Source organism: Panicum virgatum, chromosome 1K (assembly GCF_016808335.1).
Source record: "Panicum virgatum strain AP13 chromosome 1K, P.virgatum_v5, whole genome shotgun sequence".
NCBI classification, from domain to species: domain Eukaryota; kingdom Viridiplantae; phylum Streptophyta; class Magnoliopsida; order Poales; family Poaceae; genus Panicum; species Panicum virgatum.
The window spans coordinates 4196957-4218468 of record NC_053136.1 but is presented as its reverse complement, the minus strand read 5'-3'; the positions used below and the strand labels follow the sequence as shown (position 1 = coordinate 4218468).

The 21512-nt window shown below is 45.7% G+C and overlaps 2 protein-coding genes and 1 long non-coding RNA gene across 5 annotated transcripts; 2 read left to right on the top strand and 1 right to left on the bottom strand.

The window, feature by feature from the left end:
• Positions 1 to 4716: 4716 nt before the first annotated feature.
• Positions 4717 to 11305, bottom strand: LOC120653583. 3 transcript variants are annotated; one of them, XR_005666842.1, is made up of 4 exons: positions 10679 to 11305; positions 7022 to 10101; positions 5361 to 6360; positions 4717 to 5277 (listed from the first exon to the last, which is right to left on the bottom strand). It is a non-coding gene; the product is annotated as an uncharacterized LOC120653583 (long non-coding RNA). The 3 variants fall into 3 exon arrangements; XR_005666843.1 differs by lacking the exon at positions 4717 to 5277 and having other exon boundaries at positions 5605 to 6360; positions 10759 to 11303; XR_005666844.1 differs by lacking the exons at positions 4717 to 5277; positions 10679 to 11305 and adding an exon at positions 10407 to 10664 and having other exon boundaries at positions 5605 to 6360.
• On the top strand, positions 6243 to 10393 carry LOC120652780 (tyrosine-sulfated glycopeptide receptor 1-like). The gene is made up of 2 exons (XM_039930744.1): positions 6243 to 6375; positions 6457 to 10393. The coding sequence occupies exon 2, from the start codon at positions 6970 to 6972 to the stop codon at positions 10171 to 10173; it is 3204 nt and encodes a 1067-aa protein (XP_039786678.1). The 5' UTR covers positions 6243 to 6375; positions 6457 to 6969; the 3' UTR covers positions 10174 to 10393.
• Positions 11306 to 12402: 1097 nt separating the features above from the next.
• On the top strand, positions 12403 to 15897 carry LOC120652874 (tyrosine-sulfated glycopeptide receptor 1-like). Its single transcript, XM_039930845.1, has one exon. The coding sequence runs from the start codon at positions 12511 to 12513 to the stop codon at positions 15691 to 15693; it is 3183 nt and encodes a 1060-aa protein (XP_039786779.1). The 5' UTR covers positions 12403 to 12510; the 3' UTR covers positions 15694 to 15897.
• Positions 15898 to 21512: the final 5615 nt, after the last annotated feature.

Sequence of the window (21512 nt, the reverse complement as noted above, 5' to 3'; positions counted from 1 at the left end):
CATGGGTTAATAGGTCAAACTTCCTTTTCTATCTATCAATACCAGCATATATGGAATCGTGGGACCTAAATAAACTAGCTACTACTTGTGATAGAACTGCCGCAACAGCTAGCTACCGGTTATCGCAACAAAAAAAAACAAACAAAAAACTACCAGTTAGATCGAACATATAGCTTGAAAGAAATCTCCGTAAATTGATGCGACATAGATAGCAGGTGTAGGAATATGGGGTAGCAAAAACAAAAATTTTCTACCGCATAAACCAGAATTACTGCAGTTATAGATCACGGGATTACAACTAGACGCGCGGTTGCGGAACTTCTGTAGCGCGTTGGTGTAGTGCAGATGGAAGCCGGCAGTGCAGTTGCGTGAACCACCTCACGAACGGCTCGTCCTTATGCAGCAAGCGCAACACCTCCACGAAGTCCACATGTACGGGAAGAAGCGCCGCAATCCGGACTGCTAGGTCCGCGAGGGCGACCTAGGGCTTGGCGCACAGGAGGGGCGGCCAGAAAAGGGGGCGGCTACTATAGTAGGTACTGTTCACGCACGTTAGGTGGGCTGCCTTGGGCCCCACCTTGGGCGCCCCCTTTTGGGCCTAAAATGCCAATTAGTGCACTTAAGCCCAGTCTAATTCGGATCTCATCCTTATCAGCCTTCTTTCCCTTAAGTGTGTGACCCTATGGGCTCACATGCGAATAGACATGGCCTGAGTACTCTTACTCGGCCCAATAGTAGACAGTGGCCTCTAGCAAGACATGCCAACTCCTATACGCACACAAAGATCATATCAGACGAGCCGCCACAATATTATATACATGATGTTCCCTTTGCCTCACGATATTTGGTCTAGCTTAAAGCCGACCACTCTTTCTCGATCCTGTGATTCGGAATCCTTGGTTAACTCTTATCCCAAGCATGGCCATGCATTTCCTGATCCAAATCACTCGAGGGGGCCAGAGATATCTCTCTTGTAGAGAGGGGCAAATCTCATCTTGACCGACTATGTCTCATAGCATGTTTCTTGACAGACCCGAAAACTACCTTTATGACTACCCTGTTACGGTGCAGCGTTTGATGGCTGCTAAGTAAGTCGGTTCACATCTTGAGTACATACGACGATCTCAGGTCTTAGGACACAGTGTACATATTGTGTAATAAGAAGTCATCATCTCGTGTTGTGTCAGTTCAATCTCATGTCTCACATGAGCCCACATTATTAGTTTGACATCACCATTTTCATGACTTGTGAAACGTAGTCAATCAACTAATACAAGTGCTAGTCTAATATTCATGTGTGTCCTCACATGAACTCCGACTAGAAACACTTTATAATATTCATACAAGTAAAGAGTTTCACAAATACTTCACATAATTACTAATCAATGCAAGTTGTCATTCATGAATATTCAAGAAACACTTTATTAACCATGAATATAAGAAAATATGATTGCCTTTAGGGCATATTTCCAACAGCAGGAACGACAAGAACTGCACTAACCCTAGATGATCAGAAGCCGGCATTTTAAGCAAGCACACGGATTGAGGGACAGCTCCCCGCATCATCCTCGCAATACCTTTGCCGCCACCATTCTCGTCTCTCGAATCTCGATTACGGCGTTGTAGCGGTGGCCGGAACGGTCGCCGCCCGCTGGTGCGCCGCGCACCTTCTTTGTTTTCACGTGGAGAGGAAGGGGGTCCTATAAGCGCTGCTGGGGTCACGCGGGTGACCCCAGCAAACTATCACCTACTACAAATTTTATATTGTTGGGCCTAAACTGACCTACCAAATTAATCTATAGTCAAATTTATTTTAGAACAAATTTATTTTATTCCAAAACAATTTTTTAATTGTTCTAGCAATACAAACAAATTGTTCGAGAACTTTTTTCCGGAACAAAAAGTAGTTATTAGGCCTTGTGCGATAGTTTGACTGCCAGTAACCCAAGCGACTCTAACATTGAGCTACTGCGATGGAATTGATCGCACAAGCGCGTGCCAGCTCCTCTGGGTCCTACTGGAGGTAACGCGGGCTACTGCGATGAAATTGATCGCACAAGCGCGTGCCAGCTCCTCTCCTCCGATTCCACCCACCCGAGTTAGTTTTTGTGGGCCGTTTCTTCCGTTTATTTCAATCCTTCGTGGGCTTCAAACCCGTTTGTCCACGTTCTTCCGTCACATTCTGCTCGTGAGTCGTTTGTTGTTTTTCGTTAGACCAGCATGTAAAGGGAACCAAAAACCGAACTGCACATATAGTTTGATATCTAAAACCAAATTTAAGATTCTTAATTTTAAAAGGAGAATTTAATTCTAAATCTGAGTTTTACGGGAAAATATAATTACAAACTACAAGTAAAGGTATTCCCTCGGTCCCAAAAAAAACAAGTCACCCTAAATATTTTAGGACAATTTAACAAGAAGATAAAATGATCATGTTTATCCTTATTTATTATCCATATTTGACATTAATTTATATTTACATGCACACACACTTTCTAAATAGGGTAAGATGACTTATTTTTGGACAAATTTTGAATTCTTGTGTGACTTGTATTTTTTGGGATGGAGGGAGTAGTTGCTAATTATTATATTTGTTCCAACGGAACATAATTCCTTTGGAACAAAATACGAGAATTGTTCCAATGGAAAATATTATTCATTTAGAACAATACATGAATTAAACCTGATCCGTGAAATAAATCTGATCCGTGAAATAAACAATATAAACTGGTAGAATAAATGTAAAAATCAGATATAACAAAAAAACTTATATCGTATTGAATAAAAAGATCTGATCCATGGAACAATTTTTTTTAAACTTGTGGAATGACAGTTATGAACTGATTAAAAAATGTCGAAAACACTTGGAACAAATCTGAGTTACTAAGTGGTTGTGAACTAAACATAAAATGATTGCTAATATACGCACTTGATAAAGCTCAGACTAGCAATTAAACATGAAAAAGATATATTAATATTGATATTTGAAACTGCAGATTTCAAAATAACTTACTGAACATCAAGCCTACTAAATGAGCGACAGTAATTCTTATCTAGAATTTATATGACCTGGAGCATGTTTCAATGGCATCGGAAAACAAACCAAACTAAAGAATTGGGATGTCAAAAATGTATTTGAAAAAAATTAGGGGGAGACTCCAAAAAAATTCAGTATTCAGTAGAACCAACTTCAACATGGTGCAAAAACTATATCCAGCGTTTGTTTTCTTCACAACGTATTTGGTACTGCACAGATGAGTCGTTATAAAATCCACAAGAGTAATTTAACTCGATATTGCAAGCCTTATTGGGACAGTGATGACTGATGAGCCACCAACATAAGAAAACAACCAACCTAGAATTATTACGTGATGCAAATTAAAGAGATCCAACGCACAAGATTGGGTGAAGGAATTAACCAAGCACAACATACTAGTAACACTTCCATGATTGCGTACAACAATTGGGTAAGCAAAACTAGCAAGCAACTAGGTACGTCATGGGATAGAATAAATTGATCACATCTACCAATTGCATCTGCAAACCAATATTCTCAAATTGAATCACACAACCTGAAAAAAAATGAACTGAGGAAACAGATGAGAAAAATATCAGTAAATAGATGGAATATAGATTGGGGAACAAATCATACCTATCAATCTGATTCCCTAATATATGAAGAATCCTTCCACGAATTCGATGAATCACCCTTAAACCGTCTCCAACATAGAATTAGGGATACAAAAAGCTATCTAGTGAAACATAGGCGGATGAAGCAAAATTGAAGAGAGGTCGAGCAAATTTGCACTTCACCGGAATTGTTGGAGAAGGAGAGGGGGCGAACCATGCAGCGATGAAGTGGCACCGGCGGCCGGCGGCGTAGCGAGAACAGAGAAGTCACGGGATGAAGAAATTGGAAGGAAGCAGAAGCACAGCTGGGCCATAAATCACTATTGGGCCGTCGAAAATGAAAATAAGCGAACGGGCCGCACGTACCTATGCTTTTGCGATGAATCGGATGGCAGCCGCACGCGTTACTCCTAACAATTGCGTATGGTCTAGGCTGCGAGGGCACAGTGGGAGGGAGAGCAATGGAGCCCAGAGTGTATGGCAGAGGGACAAGGGTCTTTGATTTGGTTCAGCCCAAGGGCTGTTGCAGAAGGCTGTGAACCGGGCCGGGCCATGAGTAGTTCGGTTGGGCCTGGCCATGAGTAGTTCACTTAGAGCATGCTTGGTTGGATGCTAATTTTTGCCCGGCTAAAGTCATAGCGAGCCAAAATCATAGTTTCCCAAAATCAGAGCATGCCAAAGTGTGGGCAAAAAGTTTAGGTATTTATTTGGTTTAATGCTAAAATATGGTAGTTAATGTTAAGTTTTAAAAAGTTCTAGTAACTTATCATGATTTTGATCTAAATATTGAAATGCTAATTTTTAGATATGGATCAAATATTAGCCAAATTTATCAACATATTTGGATTTTGGTTGAGCGAAAACTGAAAGCTAACTAAGCATGTTTTTAATAATTTTTTCACCATCATATATCATGGTTCGTGCGTTATAGTCTTCATTATCAGAATCAAATTCGTGGTGCCAAGGATAAGGGGCCAATCCGAGCCGGGTGTCCCGGTCCTGGCGTCGTGGCGAGGTCTAGAAGTCCGAAGTCCGGATGCAGTTAGGTAGCGGATCATAGTCTTAGTGAGGTCTTCACAATCGAACTTGGTCTTCATATTTTTAAATCAAAATTATCTAGATCAAAGTTTAAGGCCCTCTAGATGCAGTGTGAACCCGCAGTTCTACTTGTGGACGCCGCCGCCTTGCCGTTTTCAGAGCTCGGACTTTGAAGAGCGACCGACGACGCGCTCTTGGTCCTGGATCCATTCCTGATGCGTCAGCAAACACGACAGGACGGGGGGAAGAGAAGAGAAGAGAACGGAGCCCGAACGCGACACGGACAGCGCGTCCGGCCGCAGCGGATACGCGCGTCCGGTCTTCGTGCTCGTCCTCGTCGTCGCCGCCGGTTTCTGTCTCGCCGTGCGGGGGCGGTGTGAACGGAGCCCGAGGCAAGCCGGGGGGGCCGCGTGCCCACGCCCACGCGCATGCCGTTGCCGCCGCTCGCGTTGCCATGGTCTGGACGCGTACGGCGCACGCAGCGGACGCCCACCAGCTGACTGACCTGGCCGCCGTGGATTCCGGTACCGCTTTCCTGCCGGCACGCCATTCGGCTTCAGCTCTGGACCTGCCACGCGCTCAAACCTCAATCTTTTGCTGGCACCGAACCTGATAAATTATGCATGTTAAGTAGACACGAGGTACGACGAAAACAAAACAAATGGAGCAAGTGTGAAGATAGGAAACCTGACCGAATACGAGTATTGTGCAGAAACTCCCTCCAAAAAAATAAGAGTATTGTGCAGAAACGAGCAGACAGACAGCGAGGGATGCAGCGCCAGCTCAGCAGCCTCGTCGCAAAGGTAGAATTAGAATCCGCTTTCAGCGAAATCTTGGAGCCTTGACCCCTCAAAAAAAAAAGGATAACTTGGAGCCTCGACAGGGCTTAGTGCTGCCGCAAACTTTGCTGTCCTGCAATCAACACCGCAAGGAAAGTACAGCCAACCCGTGCTGACAGATAATCATTCAGCAACCACTAAAGAGCAACTTATAATGTGGAACTGCGCCCACTAACCAAGCAAGCACCATCAACATAATCTCGACAGATAACTCTTGAAAGTTGAAACTGAGTAAGACGACGCCCCACAAAAAAATAACAAAATTTTAGCATCACTACCTGGATAAAAGTTCATCGATAGGCCGTGTTCACAAGTTCAGGCATTCAAGATATCCACTGTGGCACTCTCCAGGGGTGCTTCAAAACTCAACTATTTCTCTCTCTCTCTGATCCATCAGAAATCACACGCTATCCGGTTCACGTCGAGCCCTCTTGAATTCCGGTCAGGGGTCACTGGGTCAGCAAGAAGAGACAAGATCCATCGCGCATCTGTGCAACGGGGCCATGGAAAGCAGCTCCAGGCGTGCACATCACTGCATCATCAGCAAGGTACCAAAGAAGTAAACGCCTCGAGCCAAGCCACCAAGGTCAGGAACCAGAAGAATAGGGCACCAGGTCACCCTCACCCACCACCTCCAGTACATGTGTCTCTCTTGTTTTCTTGCCTCCACTTGCGCCTTCTATTTTCCAAGCAGCGTCCACACCTTGACCGCGACGCCGATGATTGCTCTAAATTATTATCAGCGCCTCCCGGAATGATGCTTTCCGTGTCCTACTGCCTCTTAACAATCGAATCTTGCAGATCTTCAGCTTCTTTCGAAAATGAGCACATTTTCTTGTTCGCCACCATCATCCTGCAAAATCAAAAGGTGCGTCATGCAGTGCTTCTATTTTTTTTTAAAAAAATAAGATTCTGTCACTAGTAACGACTACTAATATCAAGACAACAGGTTCGTTAAGTGAAGCTGGTAGGACAAGTGATGTCATATAAGGTAAATCACGGCATTACGGCAGCAATGCAACAAGGATTGGCGGGATCAGGTGAATGAACCACGGCAGTAATTCGACAATGATTGGTTCAAGGATGGCTGAGAAAAGGAAATGTTTCGGCCAGGAAGCTCTGTCAGTTGGACTTCTTGATGGATCCGTGCAGGCTGCCGCCAATGGGACGTCAAAGTGTGAACAATAACTGCTTTGTCTATTCCCTATTGCATAAGGTACAATCAATGTTTGCGGTCCTAATATTGCAATTTTTTCTACAATCATAATGGGAATTTTCCTATAGCAACTAATCCTTGACTCCGTCTTTCCTTGTAGTGATCACGACTACAAGAGATGAGCACCAGCCACAGCTTTCTTCTACCTCATACTCTTCCCTGATCAGACCATTGGTACTTTGTCTAGAAAAGGACGCTGCTCAAGCATGAGCTGGTTTCCATGCTAGTTTCAATAGACAGGAAGCCATGAAATCAATCCATTTCTCATGCAAGAAGCACAGCATCAGACCGCACATACCTTCCATTGGCCTTGCCCTTGTTCTGCTCATCTCCTTGGTGTCCTGTGCCAGTTCCTGCACAGAGCTGGAGAGAACCTCCCTCCTCCAGTTCCTCACAGAGCTCTCGCAGGATGCCGACCTCACCAAGTTTTGGCAAGGTAATGACTGCTGCAAATGGGAAGGAATTGCCTGCAACCAAAATGGGACAGTCACCACTGTCTCGCTGAATTACAAGGGCCTTGAGGGCCGTATCTCGCAGTCCCTTGGGAACCTCACCGGCCTGCAGCACCTGAACTTGTCCTACAATTCACTGTCCGGTGGCCTGCCGCCGGGATTGGTGACATCCAGCAGCATCATTGTCCTTGACGTCAGCTTCAACCAGCTCAATGGAGACCTGCATGAGCTGCCATCTTCAGCCCATGGCCACTCTCTACAGGTACTTAACATTTCCAGCAACTTGTTTACAGGGGAGTTTACTTCCACAACATTGAAGGGGATGGAGAATTTGATCGCACTCAATGCCAGCAACAACAGCTTTACTGGGCAGATTCCTAGTCATTTCTGTAACATATCACCATCCTTTGCTGTCCTAGAACTCTGTTACAACAAGCTCAGTGGTGGTATCCCCCCAGGACTCGGTAATTGCTCCAAGCTCAGAGTGCTCAAGGCTGGACACAACAACCTCAGTGGAATTCTCCCTGAAGAACTCTTCAACGCTACCTTGTTGGAGCATCTTTCTTTTTCCAGCAATGGTTTACATGGAACACTTAATGGCACACATATAATCAAACTCAGCAATATGGCCATCCTCGATCTTGGAGAAAACAAATTCAGCGGCATGATTCCAGACTCCATAGGTCAACTCAAGAGATTGCAGGAACTCCATCTGAACTACAACAGCATGTCTGGGGAGCTGCCATCGACTCTCAGTAACTGCAAAAATCTCATAACAATTGACCTTAAGAGCAACATTTTCAGCGGTGAGCTCAACAAGGTTAATTTCTCCAACTTTCCCAATTTAAAAACCTTAGATATTATGCGGAACAACTTCAGCGGCACAATTCCAGAAAGCATATACTCATGCAGAAACCTGATTGCACTACGGCTGTCTTCAAATAAGTTCCATGGACAGCTATCAGAAGGACTAGGCAATCTGAAATCCCTCTCCTTCCTGTCGCTCACAAACAACAGTTTTTCAAATATAACAAATGCACTTCAGATACTACAACGCTCCAAGAACCTCACCACCCTTCTTCTTGGGCTAAATTTCATGAACGAGACCATGCCGGATGATGCCACAATCGATGGTTTTAACAATCTTCAGGTTTTGGCCATTCCTGATTGCCTATTGTCAGGGAAAATGCCTTTTTGGATATCGGAGCTAGCAAATTTGGAGATGTTATTTTTGCAGGGTAATAGACTCAGTGGACCAATACCAACCTGGATCAACACATTGGGATTCCTTTTCTATTTAGACATATCAAGCAATAGCCTTACAGGGGAAATTCCAAGAGCACTGATGACTATGCCAATGTTAACTTCAGAGACTGCAGCTCATTTGGACCCAAGGATCTTTGATCTGCCAGTTTATGAAGGTCCATCACTTCAATACCGTAAACCGATCGCTTTTCCTAAAGTGCTAAATCTAAGCAGTAACAAAGTCACGGGTGTGATTCCCCCAGAGATTGGTCAGCTGAAAGCCCTCATTTCACTCGATATCAGCTGCAACAACTTAACAGGACCGGTGCCCCCATCCATCGGTAATCTCACAAACCTGGAGGTGCTAGATTTATCCAACAACAATCTCACAGGTGAAATCCCAGCTGCATTGGAGAACCTGCACTTCCTTGCCACATTCAATGTTTCTAATAATAACCTCGAAGGGCCTATTCCAACTGGTGGCCAATTTAGCACATTTCAGAATTCTAGCTTTTATGGGAACCCAAAGTTGTGTGGCTCTATGCTAGTTTATCAATGCATTTCAGCTCAAGCACATCCAGCCTTCACAAAAGGAAGAAAAAGGAAGGCAATTTTTGCAATTACATTGGGCGTGTTCTTTGCAGGGATTGCCATTGTTCTGTTGCTGGGGCTTCTCCTTGTCCTAATCAGGTTGAAGTGTTTAAAATCCAAAAATAGAAGGGAGGATAATATAGATGTTCAAACAACTTCATTTGACTCCAGCTCAGAGCACGAGCTGATCATGATGCCACAAATCAGGGGAGACAAAAAGAAGCTCACATTCTCTGACATCGTGGAAGCTACAAATAACTTCGATCAGGAGCACATCATTGGGTGCGGTGGTTATGGGCTTGTCTATAAAGCTGAGCTGCCTGATGGCAGCATGCTCGCCATCAAGAAGCTCAATGGTGAAATGTGCGTGATGGAAAGGGAGTTCAATGCAGAGGTTGAAGCGCTGTCCATGGCACATCATGACCATCTTGTGCCTCTGTGGGGATACGGCATCCAGGGAAACTCAAGGTTCCTCATATACTCCTTTATGGAGAATGGCAGTCTGGACGATTGGCTTCACAATAGGGACGACGATGCCAGTACATTTCTTGACTGGCCGACGAGGCTCAGGATTGCACAAGGAGCAAGTTGTGGCCTTTCTTATATCCATAATGTCTGCAAGCCTCATATTGTCCACCGTGACATCAAATCCAGTAACATCCTACTTGACAAGGAATTAAAAGCTCATGTTGCAGATTTCGGGCTGTCAAGATTGATCCTTCCCAACAAAACTCATGTCACGACCGAGTTGGTTGGCACTCTTGGTTACATTCCTCCTGAGTATGGGCAAGGATGGGTAGCTACTCTGAGAGGCGATATATACAGCTTTGGAGTTGTCCTGCTTGAGCTGCTCACAGGTATGCGACCTGTTCCAGTCCTGTCGACATCAAAAGAACTTGTCTCATGGGTGCTGGAGATGAGGTCTCAGGGAAAGCAGATAGAGGTCCTGGATCCAACACTCTGTGGCACAGGGCACGAAGAGCAAATGCTTATGGTGCTTGAGGTTGCTTGCAAATGTGTGAACTATAACCCTAGCATGAGGCCACCTATCATGGAAGTAGTCTCATGGCTGGAAAGCATCAATACTGGCCTGCAGACACAAAAGTCATTTAAGAAAAGATGCAGTTTTCCAGTTATACATGAGAATCTTATAGCTGAATGAATAGATTAGATGTATCTTTCACTAGGGGTACTAGTTTTTAGTTATAGGGCATCTTATAAAGTTTCTTGTACATATTGAGACCTCTGAAAGATTTTGAGTAAAGTATTCAAACAGAGTAGCTTCCATCCGTTTACTTGAGATGGTATGTAACATGTATGGCTGTTCAGTTTCTGGAGCATTGTGAAAACAGAAGGAAGCAAAAACTGGTCATTTCTATCGAGTACATTACTAACCCAAGTACTGGCAGTCTAGCACCAATGCTCCTAGGTGCTGCTAAGTGTTAATCAGCTCTATGGCTCTGATCCACCGAATTCAGAAACTACTGTAACTTAGGACGCGGAATGAGTAGCATGCCAACAATTTGTAGTTCCGGATGAGTAATAGATGTCTCTGGTCATTACTTGGGATAAAGCTGCATGCTGACCAGGGTATAGAACATTGTAGGATGGCAAACTAAACATGAATGCATTTCAAGTTTTCAACGATCTGAAGTAAAAGCACAAACCATGCAAGAGGAGTCAGGCATGGTGAAAAAGAAAATCCATTTTGAAGGCTTGCAGCACGCAGCCACAAACTGCCGCATACCGCAGAAGCCTGGAATGTTCCTCAGCTTGCCCACTCCCGTTGCGCCCGGGGCAACCTTAGGACAGCCGCCCTTGTTACAGAAGGAACGCCACTTGGGTGCCGACGTCCTCAGCCGCATTTCGTCGAACAGCCTGAGCGCGCTGCTTCCGCGGCGCCTCGTTCCGCGCCACATGGATCAGCATTGCACCGAAGAGCCCGAGGCCGTCCGTGACGGCTCTAGGGAATAAGCTCGGGATGCAAGAGCACGGCGCGCGGGTGGTGGTGGCCGGAGAGGAAGGAGCCGCTACTGTATACTTCCGTTGTGAGTGTGATGCTTGAAGCCCGGCCGGGCGGCCGGCGAGCAGAGCATGCAGCAAATGTTGCGGGTACCGGCAAAATCCCTGGGTGTGTGTTCGGTCTACAGAAAGGTGCATGAGGCGCGTCGCGATGGGGTTGCCGGCGCCCGCCGATGCCAGTGGGACGCCGGGACCTCGTCGGCCGCCGTGCCGGCCAGGAGACTTGTGACAAAGAAAAAGGGGAAAAAATATTTTTCAAAACCTCCTATTTCGGATCGCGAACCTTTACGAAAGACCCCTGATTCTAATAATCGCGACACGACTGTTTCCGAAAAGACCACTACAATTTGCACAGTACCCCCTAATTTTAATAGCGATTACTATTAATAGCGATTTATGCAGATAAGCCCTCTTCCACCTCTATCATTTGCCGGCCGCCGCACTTCCCCGTCCAGCACAAGCTCGACATTCAAAGGAAACTCAAACACTCCTGGCATTGAGGGCCAGAAATGCGTAATAAGCTGGCGGCTCCGACATGCGCGTTGCCAATTCGCCGCCCGCGTCGGACTAGATGGGGCCTCGTCCGGAGTCCAACCGCGCCGTGTTTGCCGGCGGCGTACGGCGCGGCGGGCCTACGAGGACGACCGACCGTTTTACTGAGCAGACCTGCGTTCTTGTGCCCAGCTTTCTTCCTCCAATGGCAATCAAATGATCTGAGCAGCGCATTGTTCTTGAGTTCTAAGAAGCATAAGCTACTTGACTTCAGAAAATCCAGCATATTTTCCCAGGAAACGTCTAGTGAATTTGGGGCAACACATATACATGTTGCCTTCGGTTTCCTCTCTGTCCATCTAATTTCCTTACCAGCATATGAATATTCTACAGATTTTGTCATGTAACTGCTATTGCTAATGGCAAGACAGCAGGTTGGTCAAGTTTAGCCGGTGGACAAGTGATGCCGGATCCTGAGAGGTAAATCAAGGCACAAGTGATGTTGGGCACACTGGGTATGCTTCTAAGGATTCAAGGATTGACAATAAAAAGGCTTATCTTTTGTACGGTCAGGAAGCGAGAGAAGCTCCTCTGCAGTCTGACTTCATGGTGACTTTGTCACCGACATGTGGGCCCGGCATCATCAGGCCCACATGTCCGTGGCAAAGTCACAGCCTCAGAGGATCTCAAACCCAGGAAGCTTGGTCAGTTGGACTTCTCAACAGAGTATCATGCAGCCATAAATGAAACGTTCAACTAGTGGGCTGCTACGTCAACTATAGTCAGAATAAGGATGATTTCCTGTAGCATCTAATCGTTGACTTCATTTTTTCTTTCAACAACTAGGAACTGATAACCAAGATTAAAGCAACAGCCTCTTCTTTCTTCTACATCATGCTCTTCCCTGATTAGACCATTAGTCCTTCATCTAGAGACATATACAAGCTAAGCTTTCTTGTTTCCATGCTAGTTTCAACAGGAAGCCATGCAGCCAAACCATTTTACATACAAGAAGTGCAGCAGCAGGTTACACATACCTTACCTTGGCCTTGCTATTCTGCTGATCTCGTTGGCGTCTCCCACCAGTTCCTGTACAGAGTTGGAAAAGGCCTCCCTGCTCCAGTTCCTCGCCGGGCTCTCCCAGGATGCCGGCCTCGCCAAGTCATGGAAGGAAGGCACTGAATGCTGTAGGTGGGAAGGGGTCACCTGCAACAGAAACAAGACGGTCATCAATGTCTCACTGGCTTCTAGGGGGCTTGAAGGGCGCATCTCACCATATCTTGGCAACCTCACCAGCCTGGAGCATCTCAACTTGTCCCACAACTCATTGTCTGGTGGCCTGCCGCTGGAATTGGTGTCGTCCAGCAGCATCATCGTCCTCGATGTCAGCTTCAACCAACTCATGGGAGACCTGCATGAGCTGCCATCTTCAGCCGCTGACCAACCTCTAAAGGTACTGAACATCTCAAGCAACATGTTTACAGGGCAGTTTACCTCCACAACATGGAAGGGGATGAAGAATTTGGTTGCACTCAATGCCAGCAACAACAGCTTCACAGGGGAACTTCCAGGTCATTTCTGTAACATATCACCATCCTTTGCTGTGCTTGAACTCTGTTGCAACGGATTCGGTGGTCGCATCCCGACAGGGCTCGGTAATTGCTCCGAGCTAAGAGTGCTCAAGGCTGGCCACAACAAACTCAGTGGGTCAATCCCACATGAGCTGTTCAATGTTACCTCGTTGGAGCACCTATCTTTTCCTAACAATGATTTGGATGGTGTACTCGATGATACACGCATGGCCAACCTTAGAGATCTGACAACCCTTAATCTTGAGGGGAACAAGTTCACCGGCAATATCCCTGATTCTATAGGACAGCTCAAGAGATTAGAGGAGCTCCATTTGGACAACAACAACATGTCAGAGGAGCTGCCATCATCACTAGGAAATTGCACAAATCTCAGAACCATTGACCTCAAGAGCAACAACTTCAGTGGCAAGCTTGTGAAGGTCAATTTCTCTACACTGTACAATCTAAAAACTTTAGACCTTCTGTACAACAACTTCACCGGCACAGTTCCAGAAAGCATATACTCTTGCAGAAATTTGACTGCACTAAGGCTATCTGGAAACAACTTACAAGGGCAACTTTCGCCGAGAATAGGTAACCTGAAGGCTCTCACTTTCCTATCTATTGGTAGAAACAATTTTACAAACATCACAAAAACACTTCAGATCCTTAAGGGATGCACAAATCTTACAACCCTGCTTATCGGTACCAACTTCAGGGGAGAGATCCTGCCACAGGATGACACGTTTAATGGTTTTGAGAATATTCAGGTCTTGGACATTGAAAAATGCCTATTGTCAGGGAATATACCTCTTTGGATATCAAAGCTAACAAATTTAGAGATATTGGTCCTAGGTGGCAATCGACTCAGTGGACGAATACCAACGTGGATCAACGCTTTAAACTCCCTTTTCTATTTAGACTTATCAAACAATAGCCTTACAGGGGAAATCCCAACAGCATTAATGAATTTGTCAATGCTAACTTCAGAGAAGACAGCAGCCCATTTAGATCAAAGGATCTTCGACCTGCCAGTTTATGGAAGTCCATCGCGTCAGTACCGCATACTGGTTGCTTTCCCTAAAATGCTAGATCTAAGCAGCAACAAACTGATGGGCGTGATTCCCCCGGAGATTGGTCAGTTGAAAGCCCTCGTTTCACTCAATGTCAGCTTCAACAACTTAACTGGACCAATACCTACATCTATCTGCAATCTCACAAAACTGCAGGTGCTAGACTTATCCAACAACAATCTCACAGGTCCAATCCCATCTGAATTGGAGAACCTGCACTTCCTTTCCACAATCAATATTTCTAACAACAACCTGGAAGGGCCAATTCCAACTGGTGGGCAATTTAGTACATTTCCGAATTCTATCTTTGATGGGAATCCACAGCTGTGCGGCCCTATGCTCGGTCGTCGATGCAGTTCAGCTGATGCACCTCTGGTACCCACAAAAGGAAGAAATAAGAAGGCCATTTTCGCAATTGCATTTGGCGTGTTCTTTGCAGCGATTTCCATTCTTTTGTTGCTGGGGTGTCTCCTTGTCACTATTAAGGTAAACAGGTTGACAGCCAAAAGTACAATAGAGCCAAATGGAGATGTGGAAACAAATTCATCTAACTCGAGTCAAGAGCACGCATTGGTTATGCTGCTGGGAAGCAAGGCAGAAGAAAACAAGCTCACGTTCTCTGAAATCATGAAGGCTACAAATAACTTCGACAAGGAGCACATCATTGGATGTGGTGGTTACGGGCTAGTCTATAAAGCTGAGCTACCTGATGGCTGCAAGCTTGCCATCAAGAAGCTCAATGGTGAAATGTGCCTAATGGAAAGGGAGTTCGCGGCAGAGGTTGAAGTGCTGTCCATGGCTCAGCATGACCATCTAGTGCCGTTGTGGGGATACTGTATTCAGCGAGACTCCTGGTTCCTCATATATTCTTTCATGGAGAATGGCAGTCTCGATGACTGGCTTCACAACAGGGATGATGATGCAAGCACATATCTTGACTGGCCAACACGGCTGAAGATAGCAAAAGGAGCAAGCCATGGCCTTTCTTACATCCACAATGTCTGCAGACCTCACATTGTCCACCGGGATATCAAATCCAGCAACATCCTACTTGACAAAGAATTCAAAGCTCATCTTGCAGATTTTGGGCTATCAAGATTGATCCTTCCCAACAAAACACACGTTACAACCGAGTTGGTTGGCACTCTCGGCTACATCCCCCCTGAGTATGGGCAAGGGTCGGTGGCTACTCTGAGAGGTGATATATACAGCCTTGGAGTTGTCCTGCTTGAGCTGCTCACAGGATCGCGGCCTGTTTCAGTCATGTCGACATCAAAAGAACTTGTCCCATGGGTGCTAGAGATGAGGTCTCAAGGAAAGCAGATTGACGTCCTGGATCCAACACTCCGCGGCACAGGGCATGAAGAGCAAATGCTGAAGGTGCTTGAGGTTGCTTGCAAGTGTGTGAACCATAACCCTTCTATGAGGCCAGCTATCATGCAAGTAGTGTCATGTCTGGAAAGCGTGGATGATGGCCCTGCAGACATAAAAGTCAGTCAAGACATGGTGCAGCACTGCAACTAGCCAATTAAACATGATAACATCATAGTAGTTCAGCGTATAAAATCAGTGTATTTTTCAGTAGAGGTACTAGTTTTGAGTTTGCTAGTGTTACAGTGCATGTTGTACAGTTTCTTGCACATTTGAAACTACTTTTGAGGAAATTATCCATCCTCCACCAGCTTCTTTTTCCTTGGAGTACTATGTAACAATAACATGCAAGCGTGGCCCATTTGGCTGAGTTGTGTGGTGTACGCAATGTCAGTCTAATGTGTGTTTTATGAGCTAAATAAATATGGGAATATTGTTGGCAATTTTTGCAGCTGAATTCAGTAACCCTGAATACAATCAGGAAAAGTGCTCACCTGATTCTGTTCCTGTTTTTGCTAGGTTTTTCTATGTCTTTCGTGTTTCTTATTTTTGTTTTTGTTGTTAATATGATATAAGATTGGTTTATACGGGATGCGGTGCCGGTCGGAACCGAATTTTCCATTCCGATTTCATAGTTACGGTCCGATTTTTTCAAATAAACCCTTATATATATTTGCATAAAGCCCTAGTCTGGATCCAATATTTTTCAAATAAACCCCCGTCCCCTCCGCCTCCGCCTCCGTCGTCCGGCTCTCCGGTCTCCCCTCGTCCCTCGACAGGACGTCGCGGCGCCGGCGCCGGCCACCTCACCGCCCTTCCAGCATAGCCACGACATCCAAAAGAAACTCGCAGACGACTGCTACGATGACTGCCTGAAACGCGCGATCCGCTGGCCGCTCTGATGATGGCCCTCGCCGAACGAGATGTGCCGGGGCCTCAAAGTTCGACCGCGTCGTGCGTGCCGGCGACGTGCGGCGGCGACGGCGGCGCAGGCTTCCGAAGCCCAAGCATCTCGTGCTCGGCGAGTTTGCGTTCAGCGTGCTTGCCATCGTCTTCTGCGCGGCCTAAGCTAGTTCGTGCTTTTCTTATTCGCTCCGACGTCATGTTGTTCGAAACAATCAAATGATCTAGAGGGCGCAGCGCATCGTTCTTGACTTCTTGTGCGCTGACTCATCAACGAATTATTTTCCCCCAGAAATATCTCGTGAATTTGGAGGGAACACTCCTCTGTGATTTGCTGCCTCCCGTTTTTTTAGCGCTGCCCATCCAACTTGCATGTGAAAATTCTGCATGCGCTTCAGAATTCATAAAATTCAGAACAGGTTGCGCAATCCTTTTCAGATTATTACTGTGTGTACTCTGATCAGGTTGCTAAGGCACTCTGAAAAGGTAGAATCAAATGAGGAATGACGATTTCGGTTCAGTCACTATCACTAGTGAGCAATGCGTGCACTTGGATGTTGATGATGCTCAGTTCTTTGGCTCCTGATCATAAACAGGCTTCAGAAACCACTGCGTCTTTCAGAGTCGGGAGGTGCTGGCACCAGAATGCGCAACAGTATGCGGCAATTTACATCGTTCCAAACTTCCAATTACAGACTGACTCACGGACAAGTGCTAACTTAAGAAGAACAAAAAAAAATCGTATTGAGAAGCAACAAGCAATCCTTTTGATTGGTTCTCGCAACCCCAAAAAAAAAACACGACCACCCTAAAGTCCAAAATGGCAGCCGTTAAACAAATAAGATCATTAATCGGGGCATCAACTTATGCCAAGAAACCAAAGTCAAAAACTGGCCTCACGAAGTCACGATCATTGGCTGGGCACCCAAGAACTGTAAGCATTGCTGCAATAAGACAAGGCTGACATTGGGAAGCATGCAGAATCAAATGTGCCACGTGACAGCTAAATAATCACATACACCGTGTTCGGGAGGCTGGAGCTGGAGTGGTGTGAGAGAAAAACACTATTATCTGGCTGGTGGCTGGAGGCTGGACTGGAGTAGTGTGAGAGAGAATCACTGTAGGGTTGAAGGCTCAATCCACCAGCCGAACAGTGCGATAGTGAACGGTGGTCATCAAGCAACCGTTTTTCTTAGTACAGAAGAGTTGGCTCTCCCAATATAATATACAGGGTTGCCTCAGCCTAAGACCGTGCGAACCAGCTAGGAAGAAGCTTGCGACCTTCCGTGGCAAATGTGCAGATCACTGTTTCCATGTGTTCCCACGGTGGGGCATCCGGTTCTTGACCTGATTTTTCTTTCCCTCGGTGTAATGGATAAACAGGGCAGAGTCAGAATAGCGGATGCAAACTGCCTCTTGCCTCTTCTAGTCTTCTTCTTCCTCATAAGTGTTACAAAACACGAGAATTTGCCCTCACTAAATGGAGTTAAAGCTCCATTTTCACCAGCAATGAAGCAAGACTAGTAACAGCAAAAGATTAAAGACAATAACTCATTCTTATTGCTGGCTGTTACAAGAGGATTAAGGGCTACACTTAATCCTAGAATTAGTGTCTTGTAAATCTCTCCCTATATATATGTAACTATGAGATCAATGGAAGATTGCCCATTCACTATTTGCTTGTCTCTACAATTTTCACTCTAACACATTATCGGCACCTTTGTTCTCGCTGAGCTCCAACCAACGGTAAGAAATGGCTCGCGGTTTATCTTTCTCCAAAGATGCACGTTCATACCACCCACGCGCCCACCACCTTCGCCGTTTGCTCCACCAACAGCTCGATGCGCTCTAGCGGGCTCCAGTGCGCCGCCCACACTATGGCAGGGGCTACGCCCCTCATGCTACTCCCTTCGGCTACTATAGCCATGGAGGAAGGCACCACGTGGGTAGCACTGCTGCCCGCAGGTTTGCACGTGCCGAAAGTAGCGGTTCCAGCAGCGCCATTGGGACTCTCCAAGTCCCTCCTCCGATGGTGGTTCATAGACAGCCACAGGAGGGGCAGCACATGGTGTCGGCATTCTGCCCGCACCATGGCTGGTCCTTCTACCCTTGTTCCGGCGCCGGATCTTCAGCTCCGCGCCGCGAGGCCACTCCGGAGTACACGCCGTGGACTCCACCGTACGCGCCGACGCCGGCCGTGGAACGCTACAGCGTCAACCCCCTCTGCACAATGGCCGCGCGCAGTGGGCTCCCGCCGTACTACAACCTTGTGGAGAGCTCCCTTGCGGCGGTAGACGTGGTTTACACCGATCCTGAGCCCGCCATCGCACCTCCACCACCTCCTGCTCAACCCGACCGCATCGCCCCCCCCCTCCGCCCTCAGGTAAGGGGGAGGCCTGAGCGGGCCATGAAAGGGATCAGGGAGGTGGGGGGAGGGGGTGCCTCGGCGGTGCGCACGATGTTCTGGCGGCGGCACGGCGCACCAGCGCGCGGCCTCAGTCGCGCTGGCCACGCATAGCGCAGGCGGCGCTCCCGACGGTGGACGGCTGCAAGGCGCGGCGGCGGCGGTTGCATGGTGCGGCGGCGGTGGCCTAGGCGCTGAGCGCCAGAGGCTTCGGCGGCGGCTGGTGGATTGGAGCTAACCCTAGCTCCCCTCAGCCGGGCCATAAGGCCGCGGCTTTCCTAGGCCGGCCGGCCCACAGGCCGGCGCCGAGCCCCGCCAGCGCCCCCCACCACCCTCGGCCTCACTGGGCCCGAAGCGGCGGTGGCTGAAATCGAGATTGTCTCGGCCCACCGCCCAATAAACTTTATTTTTTTCAGCAATTTTCATTTCAACATATGTTTTGCAATTCAGTCCTTAGACTTTGAGCTATTTACATTCCGCAAATAATCAGAGAGTGTTCTTTTGCTTTCAGCAATATGTAATTCTCCGAAATTTATATATAAGTTTGTTCTCAGCACTTTATGCATTTCCATGTCCTTTATTACATACAAGTTCTTTGCAAATTTAAATTTCATTGCCCTTTATTATTAAATTCAATGCAATAATCTCTTCAAATTTGAATAATTCTTTGAAGTATGAGATCAAATGGATTTGAAAATGCCTCAGCGTTATATAAATCCCTCGTACTCAGAATCTATATCAAAATTGAAGGAAATTTAATTTATTGTTTGAGTTCATTTCTGAATTCACATAAAATTAAATACCCATAATTTCTCAAAAAATTTTGCTATCACATTGTAGGTGAGATGGCAACCAAAGAGTTTGATATACTTGCTCTTGATGGTTCCAATTTCCCTTCCTGGGCGATGGATCTCAAAGTGAATCTGTCGACCCTCGGACTTGAATGGCACGAAGGATCTTGGCTTGTTTTTCCAGAAAACTAATGATCCTAGTTTGGTTGGATACACTGATGCTGGCTATATGTCTGATCCCCACAATGCCAGATCACATACAGGTTTTGTGTTCCTTCACGGAGGAACTGCCATATCATGGAAGTCATCTAAACAAATTTTAGTGGCTACCTCGACAAATCATCGCACTATTTGAGGCGTCACGAGAATGCGTGTGGCTTCACAGAATGATTGACCACATTGAGCGATCTTGTGGCATTGATTCCTCAGAATCACCTACCATTATCTATGAGGATAATGCTGCTTGTATCACACAATGCAAAAAGGTTACATCAAGAGCAATATCACTAAACATATTGCCCCTAAGTTGTTTTATCCCCATGAGCTTCAGCAGAGTGGAAAAATAAACATCTTACAGACAAAGTCTTGTGATAATCTAGCAGATCTCTTCACCAAATCTCTACCTACTTCCATATTTGAGAAATGTGTTAAGGGAATTGGAATGAGACGGCTCAGAGATTTGCAAGCTTCAGGGGGAGACTCTCTGAACGATGGACATTGTTAAACGCATCACATTGCACTCTTTTCTTTTATGAGTTTTACCATCAGGTTTTCTCATATAAAATTTTTAATGAGACAATGTTTGATATAAGCATATGCCTTATCTCATGTTTTCCCCACCGGGGGTTTTCTAGAGATAATAATCAAGGCGTACCTTACTCCTTAAACCTTGCAGGTTTATGATAGAGTAATCATAAATCAAATTATTCCTATTTTTTCCCACAGGGTTTTTCAAAGGAATTAAAAAGCATGTTGATCTCAAAGGTTCCGCCAAAAGGGGGAGTGTTACAAAACAAGAGAATTTGCTCTCACTAAATGGAGTTAAAGCTCCATTTTCACCAGCAATGAAGCAAGACTAGTAACAGCAAAAGATTAAAGGCAATAACTCATTCTTATTGCTGGCTGTTACAAGAGGATTAAGGGCTACACTTAATCCTAGAATTAGTGTCTTGTAAATCTCTCCCTATATATATGTAACTATGAGATCAATGGAAGATTGCCCATTCACTATTTGCTTGTCTCTACAATTTTCACTCTAACAATAAGTACAGGCTTGAAACCATCCATGCTATCCTGGGGGCCACAAGAGTGAGTCAAGAAGCAAAGGTATTAGCCAGTTAAAAATGGAAATATTTGCATAGAATAAATGTATATTCCCTAGACGTACTAGTTTTTAGTCTGACTAGTTTTATAGTTCATCACGTACAGTTTCTTGCATATTTCGAAGTATTTGTAGAAGAAAAGTATCCACCCCACTCCCACCCACCCTCGTTAAACCTGTACGCACCTGTCTTGTATTTTAATGAGTTCAGGCAGGCAAATTGCCAGCCATTGCCACTAAAGAAATGTCAGTAAAAATATATGCCTTTTTCCTGCTATAACAAAAGGGTGTGCATCATCCTACAAAAACAGAAGGTGCATCGAGTATTTTTGTTTTAATTTCAGATTTTTGTCTGCATCAAGCATTTTTTTTTTATTTCAGACTTTTGTCAGTACTAACTGTACTAAGGGCTAGACTTATAGACTACACGTTTGTGAAGTGCAAACGTGAAATTGTTATGATTTTGATCTCAGATCAGGTAAATCACGGCAGTCTGTAAGAAATTCAACAAGGATTATGGATACAAGGATGAGTACAGAAAAATATTCCGTAT